The 22,316-nt window shown below is 58.1% G+C and overlaps 2 protein-coding genes across 2 annotated transcripts; one reads left to right on the plus strand and one right to left on the minus strand.

Moving 5' to 3' along the window:
- The first annotated feature begins 455 nt into the window (after positions 1–455).
- Positions 456–10,333, plus strand: RHBDF2 (rhomboid 5 homolog 2). Its single transcript, XM_018073117.2, is given in 19 exon segments — positions 456–569; positions 1,782–1,875; positions 1,878–1,930; positions 2,016–2,122; positions 2,419–2,611; positions 2,684–2,896; positions 3,465–3,593; positions 3,936–4,069; positions 4,284–4,496; positions 4,657–4,768; positions 5,101–5,175; positions 5,537–5,698; positions 5,853–5,953; positions 6,419–6,482; positions 6,608–6,702; positions 6,932–7,007; positions 7,472–7,572; positions 7,799–7,952; positions 8,576–10,333. Coding segments are annotated over 18 exon segments (2,472 nt in total). The 5' UTR covers positions 456–569; positions 1,782–1,805; the 3' UTR covers positions 8,996–10,333.
- Positions 10,334–11,467: 1,134 nt separating this feature from the next.
- On the minus strand, positions 11,468–13,166 carry AANAT (aralkylamine N-acetyltransferase). Its single transcript, XM_025895157.2, has 3 exons — positions 13,010–13,166; positions 12,133–12,287; positions 11,468–11,773 (listed from the first exon to the last, which is right to left on the minus strand). Exons 1-3 carry the CDS (start codon positions 13,164–13,166, stop codon positions 11,468–11,470), a joined length of 618 nt encoding a protein of 205 aa, XP_025750942.1.
- Between the last annotated feature and the right edge of the window lie 9,150 nt (positions 13,167–22,316).

Below are 22,316 nucleotides of genomic sequence, written 5' to 3' on the forward strand. Positions count from 1 at the left end.
GAGCAGCTGGCATCCCAGACTCATTGCTGGCTGCCCTGGGAGGAAAACAAACAGTGTCTCCAGCTCACCAGCAGGACGGAAAGTTTTGTTTGCTGGGGCTGGCGTTCTCCCAGTTCAGCAGCTATGAAACAGTGAGCACGGCACTTGTGTTTCATGCCCGCTCTTCCTGGGTGTCTTGCTTCCCAAGAGCTTTGTGTGGCAGCGGCAGGGGAAAGCTCCCTGCCTGCCCAATGCTGTTCCCTACCACAGAGCATTGCTGTAAATGGGGGCTTTTCATCTTCCTGCCACTCTGTGCCAGAGGCTGATCCGTGTCCGTGGTGTCCAGCCACCTGCAGCCCTGTCCCCAGGGTCCAGGGAGCACTGAGCTCAGCTCTCCCTCTCCCAGGATGCTCCTGCAGCCCTCTCCTGCTTTCCCATGCATGGCTTTTCATCGCAGCCTCTCTCCCCACAGGCGAGGGGGGAGGAATTCAGCCGTGTCCTGGGGCTCCCGTGCGTGAAGGGTGAAGGAAGAGCAAGGCTGCCGTGGGCGTTTGCCATCAAGACACACTGCACAGGATCCCTCTTATGAGGTAAGGAAACCCTGGCGGGAACCAGCCCTGGCTGAGTCCCCAGGGGAAATTTGGGAGTTGGTTGCTCCCAGCTTTGGTGCTGGAGAAGGAGCCCAGCACCCTTTTTAACGCAGGGACAGCAGGCCACCACCTGGCCCAGGAGGGCAGCAATTCCCAGTGGTGCCGCCAGCTCCAGGCTTCTCCATCCCCAGGGAGCTGGTTCTGGACTTCCACATCCTCATGGACCTGATCCCATGGGCACCCCACATTCCTAAAGCCAGGCTTTGCTTGTGGTGGAGTTTAAAGGGGAGGGTTGTGTTCAGGAGTCCAAGTGCTGGGGGAGCTGCAAACGTGTCCCTGTGCCTGACTCTTGCTTTGGGAACGGGCTGCCGATGGGATCCAGTTGCAGAGGGGGCTGGTGGGATCCCAGTCACTCAGCTGGTTGCTCAAGTGACATTTCCTAAGGAGAGTGGAGCCATGGGAGGCTGATTGTTTGGATCAGGTAGAGGAGCCAGGTTTGTGGATTGAGCTGGCATTTGGCAGCCAGTGGCACTGGGCAAGCACAGCAGGGGACACCATCCCCGTGGCCATGGCTGTCCCGTGGGGACAAGGGATGCTTCTGAGACCTGTGTGAGTCCCCTGTGCACTGGCACATGGTCAGGGGGGACAGGAAGAGATCAAAGGGGGCTGTGCCTCCCTTTGATTACCCCCATAGCCCCTAATAGGATCTGGGACTCGCTCTCTTGTGCTTGAATGGAATTACTTTTCCTGCAAAGTCCTGCCTGATAGAGCCAACTGCAGGGACCCTTGGGAGGGGATTGCTTGAGGAATTAACCACCTCTTGGCTGTTAAGCTTCCCCCTCCTTGCACGTGGTGCCAGGGAGGATTCAGTCTCCCAGCCTGGCATGTGTGTGCACATGCCAGAGGGGAATGTCCTGCATCTCCCCTCCCATGGGGCACCCGAACACGTGGTGGGTCCATGTGGGAGCTGTGGTGCGTCTGGGGATGTGGATTGAGTATTTTCAGGCGTTGTCTGTCCCCTGGGTTTTGGGGATGCAGCAGCTGGACTGACGGTGGCAAGGTCTCACCAGCACAGCCAGTGGCACAGGGGGCTGAGTCTGGTGACATCCCACTGGTGAGGCTCCAACTCCCAGTGGGACCCAGCTTTTACCCCCACATGAGCTCCTGGGGAGGTATTTCTTCCCCTCTCACTGCCTCCCTGCACCCTCCCAGCCTGCCGACCGCCGCCGGCCCGAGATGTCAGCCGGTGACAAGAACGGGGGCAGCCGCTCCAGCAGCAGCCGCCTGCAGAGCAAGAAGCCCCCCAACTCTCCATCGTCATCCCGCCCCGGGAGGCGGAGGAGGATGGTGCCCCCAAGGAGGTGAGTGATGCTGAGTTTGAGGGGCTGCTGTCCCTGGGGGACCCCCCGTGCCCCCCTTACCCTAACACCCTGCTCTGCCTTCCAGCCCTCCAAGGTCCCCATCTACCGAAAGAGCAAGAGCCTGCAGGAGCCGCGCCTGGAACGCCAGCACGGATTCCGCCGGCAGACTTCCCTGTCCCAGAGCATCCGCAAGTGAGGGCAGGGTGGGCTCCAGCAGTGGCTGGGTCACTTGGAGGGGCCCCTGTCAGGTTGTTGTGGGTACCGGCAGAGGGCTTGGGATGGGAATGGAGAGTCGTGTCTCAGAAGGGAATGTGAGAAGGACTTCCCCCCACTTCCCTTCATCTCTCTGCCAGGTCAAAACTGCCCTGCTGCAGGCTGGGCTGAGACACCCCAACCCAGACCACCTGCTAGAGGGGATGCCCGGGTGGAAGGGTGGTGTTGGAGTGAGGGGACCAACTGTGTGACAGGTGTGCCCACCTTGTGTGCAGGGGCACAGCGGAATGGTTTGGTGTCAGCAGCGACTGGGAGGGGAAGCGCCAGCAGTGGCAACGCAAGAGCCTGCTGCACTGCAGCATGAGGTATGGCAAGCTGAAGCCTGCCTATCGCGACATGGAGCTGCCCAGCCAGGAGGTGCCCTCCTTCCAAGGCACTGAGTCGCCCAAGCCTGCCAAGATGCCCAAGGTAGAGCTCGGGAGAGGGGGTCCTGCTCCCAAGCCTTGCTCTCCCAGCACTGACACCTCTTCCCTCCTGCAGATCGTGGACCCTCTGGCCAGGGGCCGTCCCTTCCGCCACCCCGACGAGACCGACCGTCCCCACACGCCCCACCACGTCCTGCCCCCGCTCACCCCCGGCGTTGTCTCCTTGGCGTCCTTCAACAGCATCCGCTCCGGCCACGCCCGCCTGCCCCGCAGGAAGAGGGAGTCTGTCGCCCACATGAGCTTCAAGGCAGCTGCAGCCCTTCTCCGTGTGAGTTTTGGGAGCCTGGCGGGGCATCATCTTCTTCCTGAACCAGGTTTCAGCTCTGTCCCTTGCCCGTCACCTTTGCTTCCTGGCTGTTGGCTTTACGTGGACACCGCTGTCTCTCCAGGGTGGGTTTGAGAGGCGAGATTGGTGGTTTTTAACCTGAGCTCCACTTAAAAAGAGCTTTGGTGAAAATTGGACAATCTTAGAAAAAAGCAGCTTCTGCGTTCCACTGCTGAGGAGCCAGGAAGCTTCTCCAGCAGCCTTCTTGCTCCTGATGAGCCCTGGGCAAGCCTTGGGGTCAGGGTTGTGGGACTGAGACAAGACAGATTCAGAGGTCACTTGTCATGCTGACTAACATGGCCATAGCCCAATGCTGGCTCTGACAAGCGAAAGGCAGCACCTGCTGCCAGCTCCTGCTGCTAGCCCTTCCCACACAGGAGAATATGGTGGCTGACTGGGATTTAATCCTTGCCCCTTGGCTTTGGGGAGGGAAGCTACAAGAAACCCCCTTGGTGCTGCAAAACCTGAGGGCCTTCTGGCTTCTTACCCTCATTTGCTTCCCCTGCCAAAGGGACGCTCTGTCCTGGAGCCACTGGCTCCCAAGCGGAGGAGCAACAAGAGGAGCTTTGTGTACCCCAGCTTCATGGATGAGGACATGGTGGATGCTGCTGATACCCTGGACTCATCCTTCTTCAGTAAGGCAAGCGACATTCCATGCCGGCCACCAGGGTGGGGGGCTGTCCCAGTGCCCCTGAACAGGGGCTGGATGTGGAGCAGGGCTCTCACAAGGACCTGTGTCAATGCTTCACCCTGCCCCATGAGCAGGGGCATCGGTGGCTGCTGTGCCCCAGTCTTGGCGATGCTCCTTGGGGGTGCCAGGGAGTGCTGTCACCATCACGGGAACATTTCACGCCCTGTGATGTGCAGTTAATGAGATGTCAGTGGGGATCACCCCCTCCCCCTGACCTGGGGGATGCTCAGTCAGGGGGAGGCTTCTGACCCATGGCACACATCCAAGAACATATATCCCTTCTCCTTCCAGATGGACATGCACGACGAGACGTACTCCATGCCCGATGATGTCTTCGAGTCACCACCTCTATCAGCCACGTACTTACGCATGCACCATGTGGGGGAGGATGCCAGGGTGTCCCCCGAGGTGGAGCAGCCCACCTCGTGAGTACCAGCTCTCAGCAGGCGCTGCCCTGCTGCAGGCAGGCCAATGTCCCCAGCCATCCCTGCCACAGGGCACCGGGCACTTCAGTGTGCTCCTAGGAGGGTGAAGCCAGGAGGTGCTCCCAGCTGTTATCCCAGGGTATCCCTGCGGCCATGGGGTATTTCTCAGCTGGTCCCTTTTGGCAGCTGTGGTGGGTTTCTCCTCTCTCCGCAGGCGGGAGGGTGCCCGGCTCGCCTCGGTGTCCGGCGGCGCGGGCGCGGCCCCCCGGCGAGGCAGGCGCATCGCCTCCAAGGTGAAACACTTTGCCTTCGACCGCAAGAAACGCTACTACGGGCTGGGGGTGGTGGGCAAGTGGCTGAACAGGACGTACCGCCGCAGCCTGAGCAGCATGGTGCAGTCACAGCTGGAGATCACCGACAGCCACCGGTGAGGGGGACTGAGGGCACGGGGATGGACGCGGGACACTCTGGCTGTAACCCAGATGTGTGTCCCCCTCAGTGCGTGGGGACCAGGGCTTGGGGGGCTGCAGTGTCGCTTTGCCCAGCCATCCTTGAGCTGCTCAGATGTTGGGTCCTGTCCCCTGCAGGCCGTATTTCACGTACTGGATCACCTTTGTGCACATCCTCATCACCTTGCTGGTCATCGGCACCTACGGCATCGCCCCCATCGGCTTCGCCCAGCACGTGACAACAGACTTGGTAAGTTTAAGAGCCATCTTCCTGGGGGGACTGTGACCACCAGTGTCCCAGGGTGTCACGTTCCCTGCAAGAGGCGGGAGCATCCTGGGGGGCTCCTGCTGTTTGAGAGGCTCCAGGAAATAGCCAGGGCAGGAGGACGAGCAGCAGCATGTTGCAGCAGCATGTGTGGTGGGAGCAGAGCTGTTCTCCTTCCAACCTTACTGGTGGGACCCAGCAGCCCTTCCCCTTGGATGAAGGAGGCTGCTCAGCCTCTCAGGAGTGGAGGGAGAGGGGGATGCACCCCCATACCTCCTGTTTCCCCACTGGGAGCTGATCCTGGCCTCTCTTGGCAGGTACTGAGGAACAAGGGGGTCTATGAGAGTGTCAAGTACATCCAGCAGGAAAACTTCTGGATTGGGCCCAGCTCGGTAAGGACGCTGCCAGACCCTTGCCCCTTGGTTCCAGGCTCTGCCCTCTGCTCCTCTTGCCCTGAGCTGAGGGGATTCTCTGAGGTGCTCCTCTCCCTGGGGGGGAGAGCTTGACCACGTCATTCCAGCCTGCTGCTCTGGTCCCTCAGTGCCCCCATCCCTCTGGGACCCGCAACATCACAGTGGGGTGGTCAGAAGAGACCCATCCCCTTCCTTCCTGCCTTCCCCCCATTGGGGTAACAGAGACCTGTGTCTACTGCCTGTGGAGACCCCCTGCCCCTGCTGAGCTCTCCCCGGGGGCAGCTGGAGGGAAGGGAGGTGTGCAGGCAGAGCATCTGCTAGACCGGCATCTCCTTCCCAGATTGACCTGATCCACCTAGGAGCCAAGTTCTCCCCCTGCATCCGGAAGGATGGGCAGGTGGAGCGGCTCATCCAGCGCGAGCGGGACCGGGAGCGCGGCTCCGGCTGCTGCGTCCAGAACGACAACTCGGGCTGCATCCAGACCCTGCCGCAGGACTGTTCGGTGCGTGCCGCTGCCGGGGGCACTGGGAACTGCTGGAGATCCCTGGGGAAAAGGGGGAAAACATCTCTGCCCTGCACAGCACCGGGGCACGGTACATGTGGGGTCAGAGTGTGCATTCCCTGTCACATCCTCAGTCTCTCCATCCTTCCCACAGGAGACACTGGCGACGTTCATCAAGTGGCCGGGCAGCAACGCACCGGCCATGGGCTCGGGGGAGAAGAGGACATCAGGAGCTGTGTGTCACCAGGACCCCAGGTAGAAGTGACAGCTGGGCGGAAGTGGCACAGTCACCTGGCTGTGTGCAGGACATGGCAGAGGGGCTGCCCAGGGCTGCCTTTCCAGTTTGGATGCCTTGAATCCTCTTGTCCAAGGGGCTCTTACTGTAGGAGAGTGAGAAGGAAGAAGGAATCAGTAGGGAAACTGGAGTGGGGTCTGTCCTAGATGCAAGCAGCAATAGGTGACACTGTTGTGTTGGCTGGTCCCTGTTCTGCTGGGATGGGTGATGCTGGGCAGGGCGTCAGTGGGGATGAGTGCTGTGGGGTTCACCTGCAGAAGGAGCTGCTGTGGGTTGTTGTAGGACACCCCTTGGAGGGCAGGATCCATCCCGAGCCAGGGAAAGGGGCAGGTCCCAGGGCTGCGTGTGTGTCTGAGGGCATTACTAGTCCGCAGGGAGGGATGTCTTGGGGGAACTCACCTGACTCACCCACCTGCTTCCACCAGGACGTGCGAGGAGCCAGCATCCAACCCACCCCACGTGTGGCCAGATGACATCACCAAGTGGCCGGTAAGAGCCCAGTGCCACCGTGAGCTGGTGACTCCATGGTGGCAGCAGGCAATGAGCAGGCAGGGGGCTGCAGGCAGAGCCTGAGGCTGGACTCTGACCAAGGCTCCTTCCCCTCCTGCTTCTAGATCTGCACCTACGAGACCAAAACCAACCACACAGGCTTTGCCCACCTGGACTGTGAGATCAAGGGCAGGCCCTGCTGCATCGGCACCAAGGGCAGGTGGGTCACAGCGATGGAGGCACCCGGCCTGGCTCCCTCCTCTGCCCTCCTGCCTCTTGTTGTCCCATCAGTGTCCAGAACTGTGGCAGGGTGGGGAGGGAGATTATGGAGCCTTGCGGGGTGGGAAGCATGAAGGCAGCAGGACCAGCTGCTGGGAGCAGAGGGGGATGCTCAGGGGAGCAGGGAGTGTGCCCTGCCCCGAGCGAGCCCCCTGCCTGCCCTCTGCCAGCTGCGAGATCACGACGCGGGAGTACTGCGAGTTCATGCACGGCTACTTCCACGAGGAGGCAACGCTCTGCTCACAGGTGAGCAGGGCCAGGGAGGCACGGCCGTGGATGTGGGATGCGATGCCAGCAGCCATGCTGCTGCCAGAGTATCCTGTCAGGAATGGGGCACGGTTGGGATGGGTGTGAGCAGGAGGGATGCAAAGTACAGGGGCTTGCCCCGGCTATTGGTTGGGCTCCTGCTGGTGTGGTGCAGGAGGAAATGTAGGGCTTGAGCCAGCCTCACCTGGGCAGCACTGGTGTCCTTGGGAAAGGCACATCCTGGGCAAGAAAACAGCCCTTCAGCATCTCCTGGGGCACTGGGGATGCTCAGCTGCTCCTTTTCCAGCATGTGGGCAATGCGGGTGCCCCACACCACCCAGGGTCCCCCCACAGCTGGCACATGGCATCACTGGCTGCACATCCCTGTGATCCATCCTTTGCTCCCTGTGGCTCTGGGGTCGGGGCCGACCCCTCACCACCCCCCCAACCCTCTCCCTTTGCAGGTGCACTGCCTGGATGAGGTCTGTGGGCTCCTGCCCTTCCTCAACCCAGAGGTTCCTGACCAGTTCTACCGCCTGTGGCTGTCCCTGTTCCTGCACGCCGGGTGAGCCACAGCCCCCTGCACCCACAGGGGTGGGGGAAATGGGGATGGGAGTGTCCATTGGGATGGTCTGGGTCCCCTGGTGGGGTGGGAGAGAAGAGGGAAGGGCACTCCCACACCTTGGTGACATGTGCTATCTGTGGAGGGTGCTTTGTAAGGTGTCTTGTGCCCTGGGGCAGTGGGTGGGAGGGCTGGGCAGGGGCCTCTAAACACAGGATCTCTCCCTCAGAATCCTCCACTGCCTGGTGTCGGTGACCTTCCAGATGACAGTGCTGCGGGACCTGGAGAAGCTGGCGGGCTGGCATCGCATCTCCATCATTTTCATCCTCAGTGGCATCACGGGAAATCTGGCCAGTGCCATCTTCCTGCCCTACAGGGCGGAGGTGAGGCCTGGGGGGGCTCTGTCCCCAGCTCCCTGGGGACTAAAGGACATCCTTCCCCATCCCTGTCCTGGCAGGGATTTGGGGAGAGGGCTGGAGCACAGGGCTCTCATCCGCTGGCAGGTTGTTTTGCTGCAGGGAGGGTGAGAGGCTGGCACTCTGGTGGCAGGGGGAGACGGTGCCTCTGCCCCACGTGTGGTGTTCGCACATGCCGTGTGTGCCACACGTCGCCACGTGTCCCTGTGTGTGCCGGGGCCCTGGGCAGGCAGATGGCTAATCTGCTGCCAGCCAAACCCTCTCAGGCTTTAAATGAGATCACGCCAAGCACCCTAATCCTCCCGGGGGTGCGTCAGGATGGGGCTGGGGGGGTGCTGTGGTCTGGGAGGAGGTGATGCTTCCTGGCTGCTGAGTCACAGAAAATATCAGCTCTGCCAAAACGGCCCTGATGTGCTCCCTTCCTCTCCCTCTCGTGCCAGGGCTCCCACCCCTGAGCCTCACACAGGAGCCTGCACAGGGATGCAGAAGCCAAATGACTTTTGCAAGGGGAGGAGATGATCCCTGGGGACATGGGGATGTGTCTAGGGTGACATGTGCAGGGTCTGCCATGACTCCCCCCATCCCTGCAGGTGGGCCCTGCCGGGTCCCAGTTCGGCCTCCTGGCCTGCCTCTTCGTGGAGCTCTTCCAGAGCTGGCAAGTGCTGGAGAAACCCTGGAAAGCCTTCCTCAACCTCTCTGGCATCGTCCTCTTCCTCTTCATCTGCGGCCTCTTGCCCTGGATCGACAACATCGCCCACCTCTTCGGCTTCCTCAGTGGCCTCCTGCTCTCCTTCGCCTTCCTGCCCTACATCACCTTCGGCACGATGGACAAGTACCGCAAGAGGGCCATGATCATCGTGTCCCTGCTGGTCTTCGTGGGGCTCTTTGCCTCGCTGGTGGTCTGGCTCTATGCCTACCCGGTGAACTGGCGCTGGGTGGAGTATCTCACCTGCCTGCCCTTCACCAGCAAGTTCTGCGAGAAGTACGAGCTGGAGCAGGTCCTGCACTGACCCTGCCGGCGGGGACAGGGCTGGGAGAGGATGCTTTCCGTGGGGGAGACGGCAGCAGCTGCTCCAGGATGGGGCAGGCCCTGGGCACAGCTTCATCCTCAGGGATGGTGGGTTTGGGGTCCTGCTCAGTGCCGGGGATGCAGCGGGGAGCAGGCCTGAGCCAGCCCTGCCTTGCACCCCTTTGGGCTGCCTCCTGGTGCTGAAAAGCCATAACTGGTTTGGGGACCAACTCCTGCATGGGGAAAGGGCAAAAGGATGTGGAATTTTGGTGTATCCACAGCCAGGTTGGACTCTCAGCCCAGGGGTGAAGCTGCTGAGGTCTCCCTGCCTGCCTGGGCCCTGTCCCGGCTCGGTGCCTCTGGGCGCTGCAGCTCATACTGTGAACACGACCCCCTTTTTGCAGGGGCACTTCCTTTTATCCACAGCTCTTTAGGCCCAGGGTTTCTCCACTTCAGGCTCCCTGGAGTCTCTGTCATTGCTCTGAGATGTTCAGAGCTGAGCTTCAAAGGTATTTTTTCAGTCTTGTTCCCCCTGAGGTCCTGAAGGAGGCTTGTGCCTCCCCACCTGACTCCTCACTGGATGGAGGAGGCAGGACTTGAGACAGGGGGCCTTATCTTCCCCTTATTTCAGTGAAATTCCCTTTTTGGAAGGGGAGAAGTGGCACAGACCATGTTTGTAGTGCCATGGTGAAGTAGGCAGGCACAGAGAAAAACACCCTGGGGGGGTTGTGTGGCTGCTCCTGAAGCCCACAGACCTCTCGAGAAGCTGTTGGTGCTTCCACCTTCTGCCTTGAGTCCCTGCTGTTACTCTTTTCCCTTCAAAGCCTAGAGACCCAGGTAACTCTCCCTTCCTGAAACAGTGCTGGTCAGATGGAGAAGTGCAGGATGGGGCAGTTGCCTTCCCCCTTTCCTGCCTCCAGCCCTGAGCTGCTCTGCCAGCATCTCCTCTGCCTTCCCATCAGCCATGGCACGAAGGCAGGTCCTTCCTGGGGTCCAGGTGACCCCTCTGGGCTGGTTTGGACCCAGGCTGGTGCCAGGATGTCTCCCCTGTTATATGTTGCTTTGGTGCTGGAGGCCTCAGTGCTTTTAAATGGGGGCAGGTGGAAATCCCCCAGTTAGGATGTCCTGGGATGAGTATTGAAGGGCTGGGAGCTTGGCTCCCTTTCCACAACCACTGGCCAGGTGATCCCAGGAGCCTGTGGCATCTGCATCCCTCCCTCCGCCCAGGGCCAGTTTTCAGCCCTACTCAGTCCCTCCAGTTGCTGCTCCAGCCAAAGACAGACACTTCACCTCATTTGTCTCTTTTTGATACTTTTTCTAAAAGCTGTGGGTTTTCCCCCCCCCCTTAATAAATTTCTACCTGTATTTAATGAGACGCACAAGGCTTCTTCTCCCTTCTCGGGCCTGGGGATGTGGCACTTTTGGGTGGTTCTGGTTGTTTTGGTGATGGTTGGTGTGGCAAGGAGGGAGGATGAGTGGGCACTGCTTGGGGCTTGTGCCCTGGTGTGCTCCTCAAACCCCTCCCTGGGACGGGACAGGATTTGGAGGGTCTTGAGCCGAAGGAGAAGTCAAACACCCGCATCCATGGACCCTCCTGACCCTGCCCATGGGCAGACCCACCCCTGCCTGTATCTCACCCTTTACTGAATGACCCGAGGCTGGATTTGCCCCTTCTCCCTAGAGGCTGAAGTGCCCCAAAGGATGCTGGATAGCTCCCCTTGGGCCAGCTGGTGCCCCCCCTCCGGCCTTGTGGCAGGGTGATTGTCAGAGAAGGACAGGAACACACATGGGCTGTATAGAAAATCACACTGTCACATCTTTATTTGCTGCTTCCCAACAGCCTGAGGTGTTTGCAGAAGGCTTCTCCTGGACCAGTTGTGGGTCTGGGACAAGGAGGACCAAATGGTTTGGACTGGCTCCCTGGGGAGGCTCCTCGAGATGCAGCTGTTCCAAGAGGTCTGGAAAGATGTCTGGGGGGGCGGGGTGACTGTGAGGACCCTTGCCTGGTCTGGGGGTGTGCTCCAAGGGGTCTGGAAATATGTCTGTGATCGGAGGGGGCAGCTGCCTGGTCTGGGGGCTGCTCAGAAAGAGCTTGGACAGGGTGTGCTCCACTTGTGGTGGTGAGAGGGGGTGCAGGGCTGGGAGCACATGGATATAGGGGCTCTTCTGGGTGTGTCAGCAAACCAGGGCAAAGCCTTTCCATTCCAGGGAGCTCGTGGCCCAGCAGCCCACCCAGGCTCGCCAGCAGAGCCCAGAGAGCTGCTTCCAGCAGGATCAGGCACAGGAATTCCTGTGCCCAGCCCTGCAGGGATGTGATGGGGCTGGGCTGATGTGGCTGGAAGGCAGATGCGGCAGAGGGAGTAGCTGTAGCCAGGGCCAGCTGGGGAAGATGGATGTGGTGTGGATGGAGAGGGATTGCAGCCTCTTATCCCACCCCAGCCTCTCTCCCAGGCCGGGACGGAGCGGAGGGGGCTCAGCAGCCGCTGTTCCTGCGCACGAAGGCGTGTCCCCGCACCGAGTGCTGCATCTCGATGAAGGCCAGGTCCCCCACCGTCACCTCGCAGGGACCCAGCGCCTCGAACCCGCACTTCTGGTAGAAGGGCACGAGGAAATCCTCGCACATGAGCAGGGCCCGGCGGGCGAAGGGCAGGCAGCGCAGGTACTGCAGGTACCGCCACATCAGGATGGAGCCCTTGCCCTGCTGCCGGAAGGTGCGGTGCACGGCCAGCACGTGGATGTGCACGGCCGTGCCCTGCGCCTTGTGCAGGGTCAGCGCTGCCTGCCAGGGGGGAGGCATGGGTTAGCGGGACCATCCTGCTTCAGGCTGGTTCCCCACCCCCGTGACCCCAAAGGGAGAAGGGTCCCTGTGCCATCCCACTTCGCCTCCCTCCCGCCCGTCGTCCTTGGAGGGTTTTTAGTTTTAAAAGGAATGTTGAGGGGAATTACTTGGCAGATTTTTTTAACAGCATTGTTCAAGTTAATTACTGAGAAGGTTCATTTTCACCAGAGCAGCCCTGTAGCAGTTAGTTCTGGGAGAAGACTTGGTGAATAGCCTCAGGACGCTGGGGAGCTTCTCTTCATCCCCAAGCTCTGGCAGTGCCTCTACCAGTGCACAAGGTGGGAAGAACAGGGTCTTACCTGGCTGAGCCTCTCCTGATCCCAGAGGGAGCCAATGATGAATGCCACGAGCCGCCCCTCCTCAAACCAGCCGAGGGACAGCTCCGGGCACAGGTTCAGAAAGTGGCGGATCTCGTCCAGGTGGAGGGGACAGTCCCCAGAGACGGATATAAAGGCTGGAGGGGGACAATGGTGAGCTCAGTGAGGGGGACCAAGGACACCCAGACTCAGAAAACCTCCCAACACCATTGTAGGGGAGGGAAAGCAGGATGTAATGGAGAGACATGGCATGTGTCCTGCTGTCTGCTAGGTTTAAAGGAGTTCTAGGGGACATGGATGGTTCCAGGGAGCAACTCCTCCAGAGGCAGCCTCCACAGCCCAGGGACCAGCTCTCTGCTCTCACTGCTAATTCCAGAGCTAGAGCAGTGAGTGCTGAGTTGAACCCTCCCTCCTGGCACCTCTCCAGCTGCCCTTGGCCTTGGAGAGGAGGGAGAAATGGGCCAGGTGAGTCTGGGTGAGGGAAGCTGGAGTGCCTGGGGCAGAGGGAAGGTTGCAAGGAGTGCATCTCAAAGTGCCCCTATGCAATAGGAGACAGAACACGATATCCTTCCTCCCACTTCCCCCTCCCTTATCCTGCCCTCTGGCTCTTACAGGACTGTTTTGGGAGAGCTGCTCTGCACTCACCTGGTCCTACTGAGCCCGGGGCATCACCTCCTACCATCCCCACCCCAGGCTGAGGTGGTTCTCCAGCTCATTAACCAAAGCTCCCCCACCTCATTAGGGAGCCCGTGGTGGCCTGGCCACAAGTCACGGCTGCTGTATCCCTCCCACGAGGGACTGGTGAAGGAAAGGGATGGGTCGTGTCCAGCGGACGGAGCTCCCGCGGGCACCCCGTTACCTTCCCGCTCGATCTCGAACACGCTCACGGCGTCCTCGGGGCTGAGGCAGCGGAACTCGCTGGCTGGCAGCGTGTGCCGGCGCTGGCCCCCGGGCGACCTGCGGGGCGACCTCAGGTGAACGGGCTTCAGGAAAGGCAACGCGCTGAGCGCCGGCATCCTCCTCCTCCTCCTCCTCCTCTTCCTCCTGCTGCTGCCTTGCTTCCCGCTGCTCTGCTCGGGGCAGCCTCTGCCGGCTCCCAGACCCAGCGGCACGGGCGCCCTTTATTCCAGCCAAGCTCCTCCAGCACTCTCAGATGCCAGAAATACCTGTGGATCACAGACAGGGTTGGGCTGCTTGTCCCGCTTTTCCTACACATATGTGTATTTGTGTGTGTATACAGCAAATACACGCCCACAGTGACCCTGCCTGGCCTCGCTGTGAGCTGGGGAATGGGAGGCTGGCACCGGCTGTGGGCTGAGCAAACCCCAGGGACCAGGGGGACAAAAGCCCCGTGATCCAGATGGTGGGATAGAGCAGGGAGAGGGGCTAGGACTGTTAGAGCTGGAGCAGGTGTGGAGCTGAGCATCCTGCCCAGCATCTCCCAGTCCATGGCAGCATCAGATAGGAGGGTCCTGGGGCAAGTTCAGCTGCTGCCCTGGGGACAGGCAGAGTGGGATGGGGCTGCAGGAAGCTAAGAGGCTCCAAAAAATAAGCTCCCTATGATGCTCTCGTGTTTGTGTAGCAGCACAGCTGTGCCTGAACAAGAGGTCAGGGCCAGGCCACTGAGTGTGCACTGAGGTGCCCTGGCATGGACACACGTGAGGCACCCAGAGCCACCTCCTCGAGACAGCATGACCTGACAGGATCTACGCCCTCCTCCAGCTCACTCAGCAGATAAGTGACACAGCTTAACCTCTGTTGGGCTCTCAGGTCAGATCCACACTCACAGATATGGGTCCGTGGCAGGACCAAGCGGGTGCCTGAGGCTGTGAGCCTCGGGTGTCCCCCCTGGTGAGGTGCCCCCAGGCTTTCCCCCCTGCCCCAGGAGCTTTGGGTAGCATGATCCCATCAGACACAGCCCATGCTAGGACACTCCACCGGTGACACAGGACCCCAGACCACTGGGTTACCCCCAGAGGGTCACCAGCACCCGAGTTCATCCAGCAGCACCCATCCTGCACGGCACAGACAAATCCCTCAACCTGGATCACAGTCTGGAGCTTCAGTCTGCCTCTGCTTTCACATGTGAGTGAACCAAGTTAGTAAACTCAGAGAGAACCAAAAACTGAGTGAATAACTTTACTAAGCATATGCATTCCACTGGCAGAAATAGTGGGAATGTCTCCCAGACCCGTCCATCCATCCATCCACCCCTGCTCAGCCCAATATTCAAGTAATTTGCAGCAAAGCCAGAGCAAAGCCAGGTCATTTTTGATTATTGTTTCAGAGGTGCCGGCTTTCCCTGCTAATTATAGGCTTGCCTCCAGCTAATAGGATTTATGGAAACAGAAGCATTACCAGCACAAACATTGCGCAGGGCAGAACTGGCGCAAGCTGGGAATTTTCCATCCTGAAGTGCCGAGGGCTGGGTGCTTGAAATGCCAGTCTTATCCAGTCTGCGGTGAGACAGCGTGGTGTTGGGATTTATTTTCAGTGAATTGCTGTTTTGGCAGTGGATGTGTATCTAGGGGATCAGATCCATTAGGGAAAGGGGGTTTCCTTGGCATGAGAATTATTTAGCATTCCCAGTGCTCATTTTAGTAAACAAGGGCTGACTGAACTGGTGCTGGAAATGAGTGATTCATAGTCTTGCAGGAAGCAAGTAAAAGGGGTGAGCTGGAGGGGAGAGTAGGGTCCTGGGGGGGGGTGGGTTGTAGTGTTTGTAGAGTTTATTATCAAATCTTCTGGAACTCCTCATCCTGCTAATTGGATTAGGGGCTCATCCACATGGATAAATCCCAGAGCAGGCAAGAGAATAGGCTCGGGGGACCTAGAAAATACAACGGTGGTTTGATCCTGGGTAGTGCTGAGTGCCTGGGGCAAGTTCTGGGGATGCTGCTGGATCAGGCCTGGGATGGCTGTGCAGGATGGCAGGGCAGAGAGGTCAGTTGAGTATGGCCTCAGGCAGGGCTGGCATTTCAGCTGCCATGGGAATTATGGAGCTGGATTATGGAATCATAGAACGGCTTGTGTTGGAAGGGACCCTTAAAGGTCATTTAGTTAACCCCCCCTGCAATAAGAAGGGACACCATCCACTGGATCAGATTCCTCAAGGATGTTTGCTCTCCAATAGCCACCATTCAGTGCTCACTGTCCAAGAGCAAGACTTTATCCCAGAGCATATGAAGGGAACAACTGAATCATGGAAAGTCTCTACAGGGACATGCACAGAGCTGAGAGGTTCAAGACTTCTTGTGTAAGTGGCTGCTCCATTCCCTTTAGAGATAACTGGGAAGGGGCAATCAGATCCCTCCAGCTAATTTTAGAAATTTCCTGAGACCCCAACCAGCAACAGCCTGGAGCAGTAGTTGGTGAAGGGGAAAGGCTGCTCCTCGGCTTGTTTTTCTTGTATTTTTTTCCCCTCTGGCACTTTATTCCTGGCAACTCAGGTTATACAGCTAGAGGGCTGATATAACTGTGTTTGGCTTCTTGGAAATTAATTTCTTGCTCTGCTTCTCAGCTCCCTGCAGGTGCAAAGGTCCTCTGGGGAAGGGGGGTACACAGAACCTGCAGAGCACAGAGGAACCAGCCATGCTCCCCATCCCCAGAGACAACCCCAGGCCCTGCACTGCCATGGGAGCACCAGCACTGCTGGGACACCTGGGAGCATCCAACCTGCAGAGTGAAGGAAACTCATCCCAAGCCACAGAGTAAGTGAGAGCCAGAGTGATGAGGAAAATTTCTCTCCCTGGCTCAAGACATCTGCATTCCAGTGCTCCAACACAGCCTCCTGTATTTGTGTCAAGTCACTTATACCCCAGGCTGAATTTTGTGCTGTAACTTCTTGCCAGTCCTGCCTGAGATGAGCCCACATTTGTGTGTCGCAGCAGCAAACCAAGATCTTGCTCTGTAAATTCCTCCCCCACCCTTGTTTTTGTGCACCAGAGCTCAGGCTATCTGCGTGGTCCAGAGAGATGCTCACGTGTAAATTAACAGGCAAGTCCACAGTGCCCCCCTGACAGCATCCTTTTATTAAGTTATGAATGTCTGCCTGGGTTTGAAGCTGGATTTTCTAAGTTAGTTGATAGTAAGGAGTTATTCACCTAGTCCTGAAGTCAAATATTCTGTGCAAAAGAGCTTGAGTTCTTCCCACATCCCAAAACACAGCGGGTTTCAGTGAGAAGAGTCCCTACAGCTGAGTTTTGGTAGCATGTGTTGGAAGTGTAGAGATGGGACATGGGCTGGGATGAGAGTCACACCCTTCCCTACACCAAAATCACTCTCAGCAAGCTAAGCTCCATGCACCAACCTCCCTCCTCTCTGGGGCAATTCCCCCCATTCTGGGATACAGAGGCAAGTGACAGTGTCCAGGGGACCAGCAGCTGTCCCCAAGGCTGTCAGTGCCACCAGGGATGTGACAGAAATGGGGGTGCTTACCCGACAGGGACCCCACGCTGCTCCTCTGCCCGCCTGGCTCTGGTGGTGCTGTCTCACCGCTGGCAGAAGAGGAGGATCTGGGGTTTTGCCTCCCCTCCTCTGGCTGCTGCATCCCCTGCATCCCCTGCTTATATATATTTGTTATTTATGGAGCACGTGATGACATCCTAAGGAGTTTATAACTCCGATGAAAGACAGGGAGAGGTGAGAGGCTTTAAGGTGACAGGCCAGCACAAGGATCCCATTAGGCTTTTTTTTTCCCCCTGGCGTGACTGGCTGCAGAGGGATAAAGCATTTAGCTGATTGATCTGCTCTGCAGGGAGAGCAGGGGACTTAGCCAGGAAAGAAGAGCAGTGTCCTGTGCCTGATCCAGACTTCTCCAACAGCACTGGCAGCCAGCAGGAAGCTAAAGGGAGCCCTGCCCAGAGTGGATGAGCTTTCTTTGTGGGGAGGATGGGGAGGCTGCTGGTTGTGCCAGGTGTGATCAGCACTTGGGCTTGAGTGTTGGGGAGTTTCTCAGGGGAATCAGCTGGCTCCTTGTGGAATGGTGGAGTCAGATATAAGGTTTCTTCCCCAAGGAGCTTACTCCAAAACCCAAGCATCTCCCTTCCATGCAACCCTCAGTCCCTGGGAGCTGTTACATAATAAACTGGACAGGCAGAACAGGCAGTATTTGTCCCCATCAGGACACATGTAATAAAAGGGGGATTATCCCAGGCGTGAGCATAATGTTGGAACCATCATTATCATCGTGAACCAGATGCAGCCCTGAAAGAAGCCTGGAGCAGGAAGCAGAGCTGGCTTTGCTCCACTGGGGACCTTCCCAGAGCAGCTCAGGACCTGCTTTAGTTTCCAGCCATGGGCAAAGTGACCTGGGGCTATGCCCTTATCTCTCTCTTTTAAGTTGTTTTCATGGAATCAAAACAGAAATATGACCCAGCAGCTCTCTGCTCTTCAGAAATGGCATTTCAGAGCAGCTCTCAGCCATTAAAAGAGCCTGGTAGAGCAGAGGGCTGGCCCGTGGCTGGAATAGTCAAGCAGGGATGCTGCATTCCACAGTTTTAGTTGGGTCTGCCTCTTCCTGCTCCCACACAGCTGCGGAGGGTCAACAACTCCATTAAATGAGCGCCACAGCAGTGTGCCGAGATTTACATATTTAGCAGCTCTCTCAGCATCTTCAAAGAGCCCCGAGCTGTCACTGCGGCCCCGCAGCCGGGCTGGTCCCTCTGTTGGAGTACCCACTCAGGAAGACAGCAATTATCTCCGGGGAGGATTTGCAGCGAGGGGCGACGTGTGGGAGGCAGATGAATCACGACTCGCCCCCCCCTCCGCCAGGGCCTGGCAGTGAAGCCACGCACAGGCAGCTCGGAGGCTCCTCAGCTGTGCCGCGCTCTGCCTCCATCCCGGCCGTGCCCCATTATCCCGGCGCTCAGCGGGATTAAGCTGCTTTTGGCGGCTGCAGCCCTGGCTTTCAGGGGCAGTGTCTGCCGTCTCAGGGGATACAGATGGCATCAGGATCCTCCCCTGTGTGACGCCATCAGAGAGGTCTCTCTTCCAGACTCACATAACTACATAATTCCCATGCTGGACACTGTTTACATCCCTGTTTAACACCTTCCCCTGGCTTAGCCATGGGGACCTACATTTCCAAGAGGGTGACGCTTTTCTCCTGGCAATGACCCAGCAGGGGTGGCAGCAGGGATCTGCAGTTTGGCATCACTACAAGGTCAGCTGTGGGCTCTGAATTCACTCTCCCTTGTCTCCTGCCTTTCCATCACTTGTGCTGGTGCTCGTCATTGCTGTAACTTCCCAGCAGGATGTGGCTCTTTGGACATAGTCGGTATCCTCAGCACTTGCCAGGCTGCCTACCTGCTGCTTTTATCCCCCAGTGCTCCCTCTCATGCTGTCAGGAGTGGTTTTAGTTCACCAGCAGGTCCTGAGAAGCCAGCGTGCCTCCAGCCTCTGCTGGAGCAGGACATCCCATGTGGCTTAGGAACCTGGAAGGTGCTGCTTTTCCAAAATAGCAATACAAGGCTCCTCTGGAGGGTGGCCAGCCCCCAGCCCCAGGCTCTAAATAGGCCCTAGAGGAGCTGGTTGTGCTCTGTGCTCTGAAATGTTAATATATATATATATATATATATGTATTATATACATAACATGCAAATACATGTTATACGTGCTTTTCCTCTGGCATATTCCTTTTGGCCCATCAGTGCAGCTGATGCCCTTCTGTGAGGGTGCAGGGCTGGTTCCCTCCAGTCAGTCACAGGGAGCTGGGGAAGGGATGAAGGGATGAAAGGATGCTACTTCACAGCTTATTTGGATTCAGGGGAAACAGGCTGTAGACTTTGGCTTAGACCTGCAGTACTTAAACACCTGCCTTCTCAGGGCTGGTGTATCTTGTTCCTCCTCTCCATAGGCCTTTGAGGAAAGAGAACAAACAAGTTTGAGGGACAGTTTCACCATGTCTGCTCAGCCATGGCAATCTCAGCCAAAGGCAGGAGCCAGGGCCAAGGACCCAGCCAGGATATCTTTCATCCCCTCCCTGGAGCAGAGCACTGGTGGCAATTAACCTCCTTTCCTCCTCTCTGCAGGGCTGGGGTTTATAACTAGGTCAGGGCCACTCATGTCACACTCTCTGGGAGGAAGGAGGATGGGGTTCACCAGGGGCTGCAGGAGCCACTCTGGGAGGAGAGGGCTGGGCAGGTGGGAAGGGGCTTTGCAGAGAGCCCCTACCCTCCAGTCCCAGACCTCCAAGCAGTTTAGATCCAGTTCTGACTTTAGGAAGAGGCAGCCTGGTGATTATTGTTTTTCCTGCTTCTCACAGGAGCTCTCCTGCCCTTGGTGCAGGTCCAGCCCTGGCACACTGCTGCTGGGAGCCCTGGAGATGACTGGAGACCAGATGCCACCTACGGGGAAGAAAAACCCTGGAGAGCAAGGCTGAGCCTGGACCGGCCCCTTGAGGGGATTTGTAATGTCTTGGTTTCAGTGAAGAGGATGAGAGGAGGGAGCAGAGGAGGATCATGGTCACATCGAGCTGTACACGTACAAGGTGACACTGCTCTGAGCCATTTGTGGGGAGAGCCAGTGTTGTTTGGTCAGGGCAGCACGAGCAAGGAGGGAAGGGCTGGGTAATCCCATGCAGGATCATAGAATCATGGAATCACAGAGTGACTTGTGTTGGAAGGAACCTTCAAGAACATCTTGTTCCAACCCTATTACCATGGGCAGGGACACCTTCCACTAGACAAGGTTGCTCCAAGCCTCATCCAGCCTGGCCTCAAATGGGGCACTGGGCACCAACAGTGTCCCTTCTCCCAGGGGAGCAGCATTCCCTGCCCACCCAGCCCCCGGAGGTTTACTGGGCTCACTAACACAGGATGCAGGATTGCCATATGCTGCATCATTTGCTAGTATTTCTTTTCCCTGATGTGATCAGGACTCAGGGATTCCTGCTGAGCTGTTTGTCTGCCTGATGGTAATAAACTCCCAGCTATCCCTGTGGGAGGGTCTGGAGGCATTCCCCGTGACCCGAGCAGCGAGCTTTGCACTGAATTGCCTTTCCCGAAGGCACCAGCTCTTCCCAGCAGGGAATGGACAGGGACCCTGTGCATCAGGGAAGCAGCAAAAGAGGAAAATATTGGGAGGGTTGGCCAAGGAGGGGTTGTGGAGCAGAGCAAAGGAGGGTTGAGGGCTCACCTGCCCCTGAGCTCGGAGCCCCCCAGCCCGGCGGACAGAGCCCGGCTGCAGCCCCGGGGCTCCGAGCGGAGCTGCTGCCCCCGGGGACCCACGGGCCGGTGCCGCCCGCTCCCCCCGCCACAGCGGAGCCGCCGGGAGGCGACAGCCCACGAGGTGGCACCAGAGCCCCGCCACAGCCCGCGACCGGCACAGGGAGGGCATCCCGGTACCCTCGGGGCATCCTGGCACCCTCCGGGAATCCCCGGTGGACAGTACGGCAACCCAGTGGCCATTCCAGTACCCTGTGGGCACCCCAGAACCTGGCAGACATCCAGGTACCCTGCGTCCAGTACCCAGACACCCAGCAGACATCCTGGTACCCTGCTGGCGACCCAACTGCCATGCATCCTGCTATCCTGTGGGTATCTCCAGTACCTGGCAGGCAACCCAGCACCCTGCGGGCATCTAGGTACTCTGCTGGCATCCCAACATCTGCCCCTTAAGGCCTGAAAGGCCTGTGCCGAGATGCCCTGTGAGAGATGCATCCAGTGCCAGCGGGGTCCCAAGGAGGAAGGACAGGGCTTGCCTTTCACCAGTATCTCTACAGGGAGGTAATGGGTATCCAGGGTATCCCAGCATTCTATGGGCATCCCAGCACCTGCTGGGCATCTTGGCACCCTCTGGGTATTCTGGCACCCTCCTGGCATCCTGACACCCTCTGGGCACCAGCATCTCAACAGGGAGACACTGGTGATCTAACCTAACTGCCATAAGGTGGTTAGATCACACGGGCATTTTGCTTCCAGGGAGGATGTTCTCCTGCAGAGTGAAGGCCATCACTTTCCAAGACGGACTAAATAGCAAGAATTGTCCCTAAACTGGGCATGGGTCTGCTTGACATGTGTCACTTCACAGGCATCCTGAGTGTTTTGCTGGGTGGGACTTGCAGAGGTCCCCCAGCACGTCGAGCGAGAGATGCTCTTTTTGACACCCGGGGACTGCAAAACCCAAAGCCCATCAGTGCTGTGGCAGCCCAGGCCCTGGGCTGTTGTTCCCTGAAGAAGCACCGAGTCCTCCTTCAGTGCCACTTCCCGAGGGAAGCACATCAGAGCTCCAGCTGGGATCACAGCGCAGAAACACACCCGGCACAACTCCCGCTAACGAGCAAACAGCCCTGACTTGTCCCTGTTATAACCCCCCTGCCGTGAGCCCAGCCAGTTGTATAATGTGATTGTTTGAGTGGCTGTTTGTGGCTACCTGAACCCCCAGCACTGCTCTGCAGCACGTAATTGCCCTGCAGAGGGACAGTTTCCATTTCCACACACGGTCGTGCCCATTACGTGTATCTATATTTTATTAGCGGCCGTTGCAATGTACATTAAGGAGACGACGAGGAGCATCACCGTGCTGGAGAAAGCTCTGCTTTGAAACCTCGAGAAGAACATGGTGCCAGTTCAAATGGAGCCAAAGGGCACCGTCTCCCCCCTCCAAAGGCCTGATTCTGCTCCGACAAACGCACAATTCTCCCTGGCTACAGGGGGAGAGGGGTTGGTATCTTATCCACAGCTCCAGGTGGCCTGGATACCTTACCCACAGTTCCACGGCCCTGGGGAGATGTGCCACACTCTCCCCTACGGCACAGCAATGGTCAGAGGGTGAAATCCTGTGCCAGAGGCACTTATGTGCTCAGCAAGTGCTGAGTGCTGCCTTTCAACCCTCCACCCTGTCCACTTCACAGAGGTCAGGGCTTGTGGACACAGGTCTGTGTTCCCAGAAGCACATCCCTGGAAAGTGCTGTAAAACCACTGAATGGATATTTAAACTGCCTTTTCCCAAGGGTATGCCACTATTTTCCTACCCAATGGTCCGTTTTAGCTCTCTTCTGTTCCTTATCCCTGGGGTTGAAGCCGAGAAATGCTCCAGCAAGGAATCCCATGAACACGCTGCCCTTCTGGTTAAAGGTGTAGGGAGTGACTAAATGAAGGTGTGGTCGGGCTGGCCTGTGGGAAGGCATGTGCTGGAGTGCCTCACTGCCTGCAGCTCCCTGATTT

Source organism: Manacus vitellinus, unplaced genomic scaffold (genome assembly GCF_001715985.3).
Source record: "Manacus vitellinus isolate BGI_N305 unplaced genomic scaffold, ASM171598v3 scaffold_24_pilon, whole genome shotgun sequence".
Classification (NCBI taxonomy): domain Eukaryota; kingdom Metazoa; phylum Chordata; class Aves; order Passeriformes; family Pipridae; genus Manacus; species Manacus vitellinus.

Excerpts from the sequence above, each read along its gene's own strand:
- AANAT (XM_025895157.2), bottom strand. The coding sequence starts at position 13,166 with ATGCCGGCGCTCAGCGCGTTGCCTTTCCTGAAGCCCGTTCACCTGAGG. Across the intron at positions 12,288-13,009 it reads GTTCGAGATCGAGCGGGAAG|CCTTTATATCCGTCTCTGGG; the intron begins GTAACGGGGTGC and ends GTCCCCCTCCAG. Across the intron at positions 11,774-12,132 it reads ATCAGGAGAGGCTCAGCCAG|GCAGCGCTGACCCTGCACAA; the intron begins GTAAGACCCTGT and ends CCCCCCTGGCAG.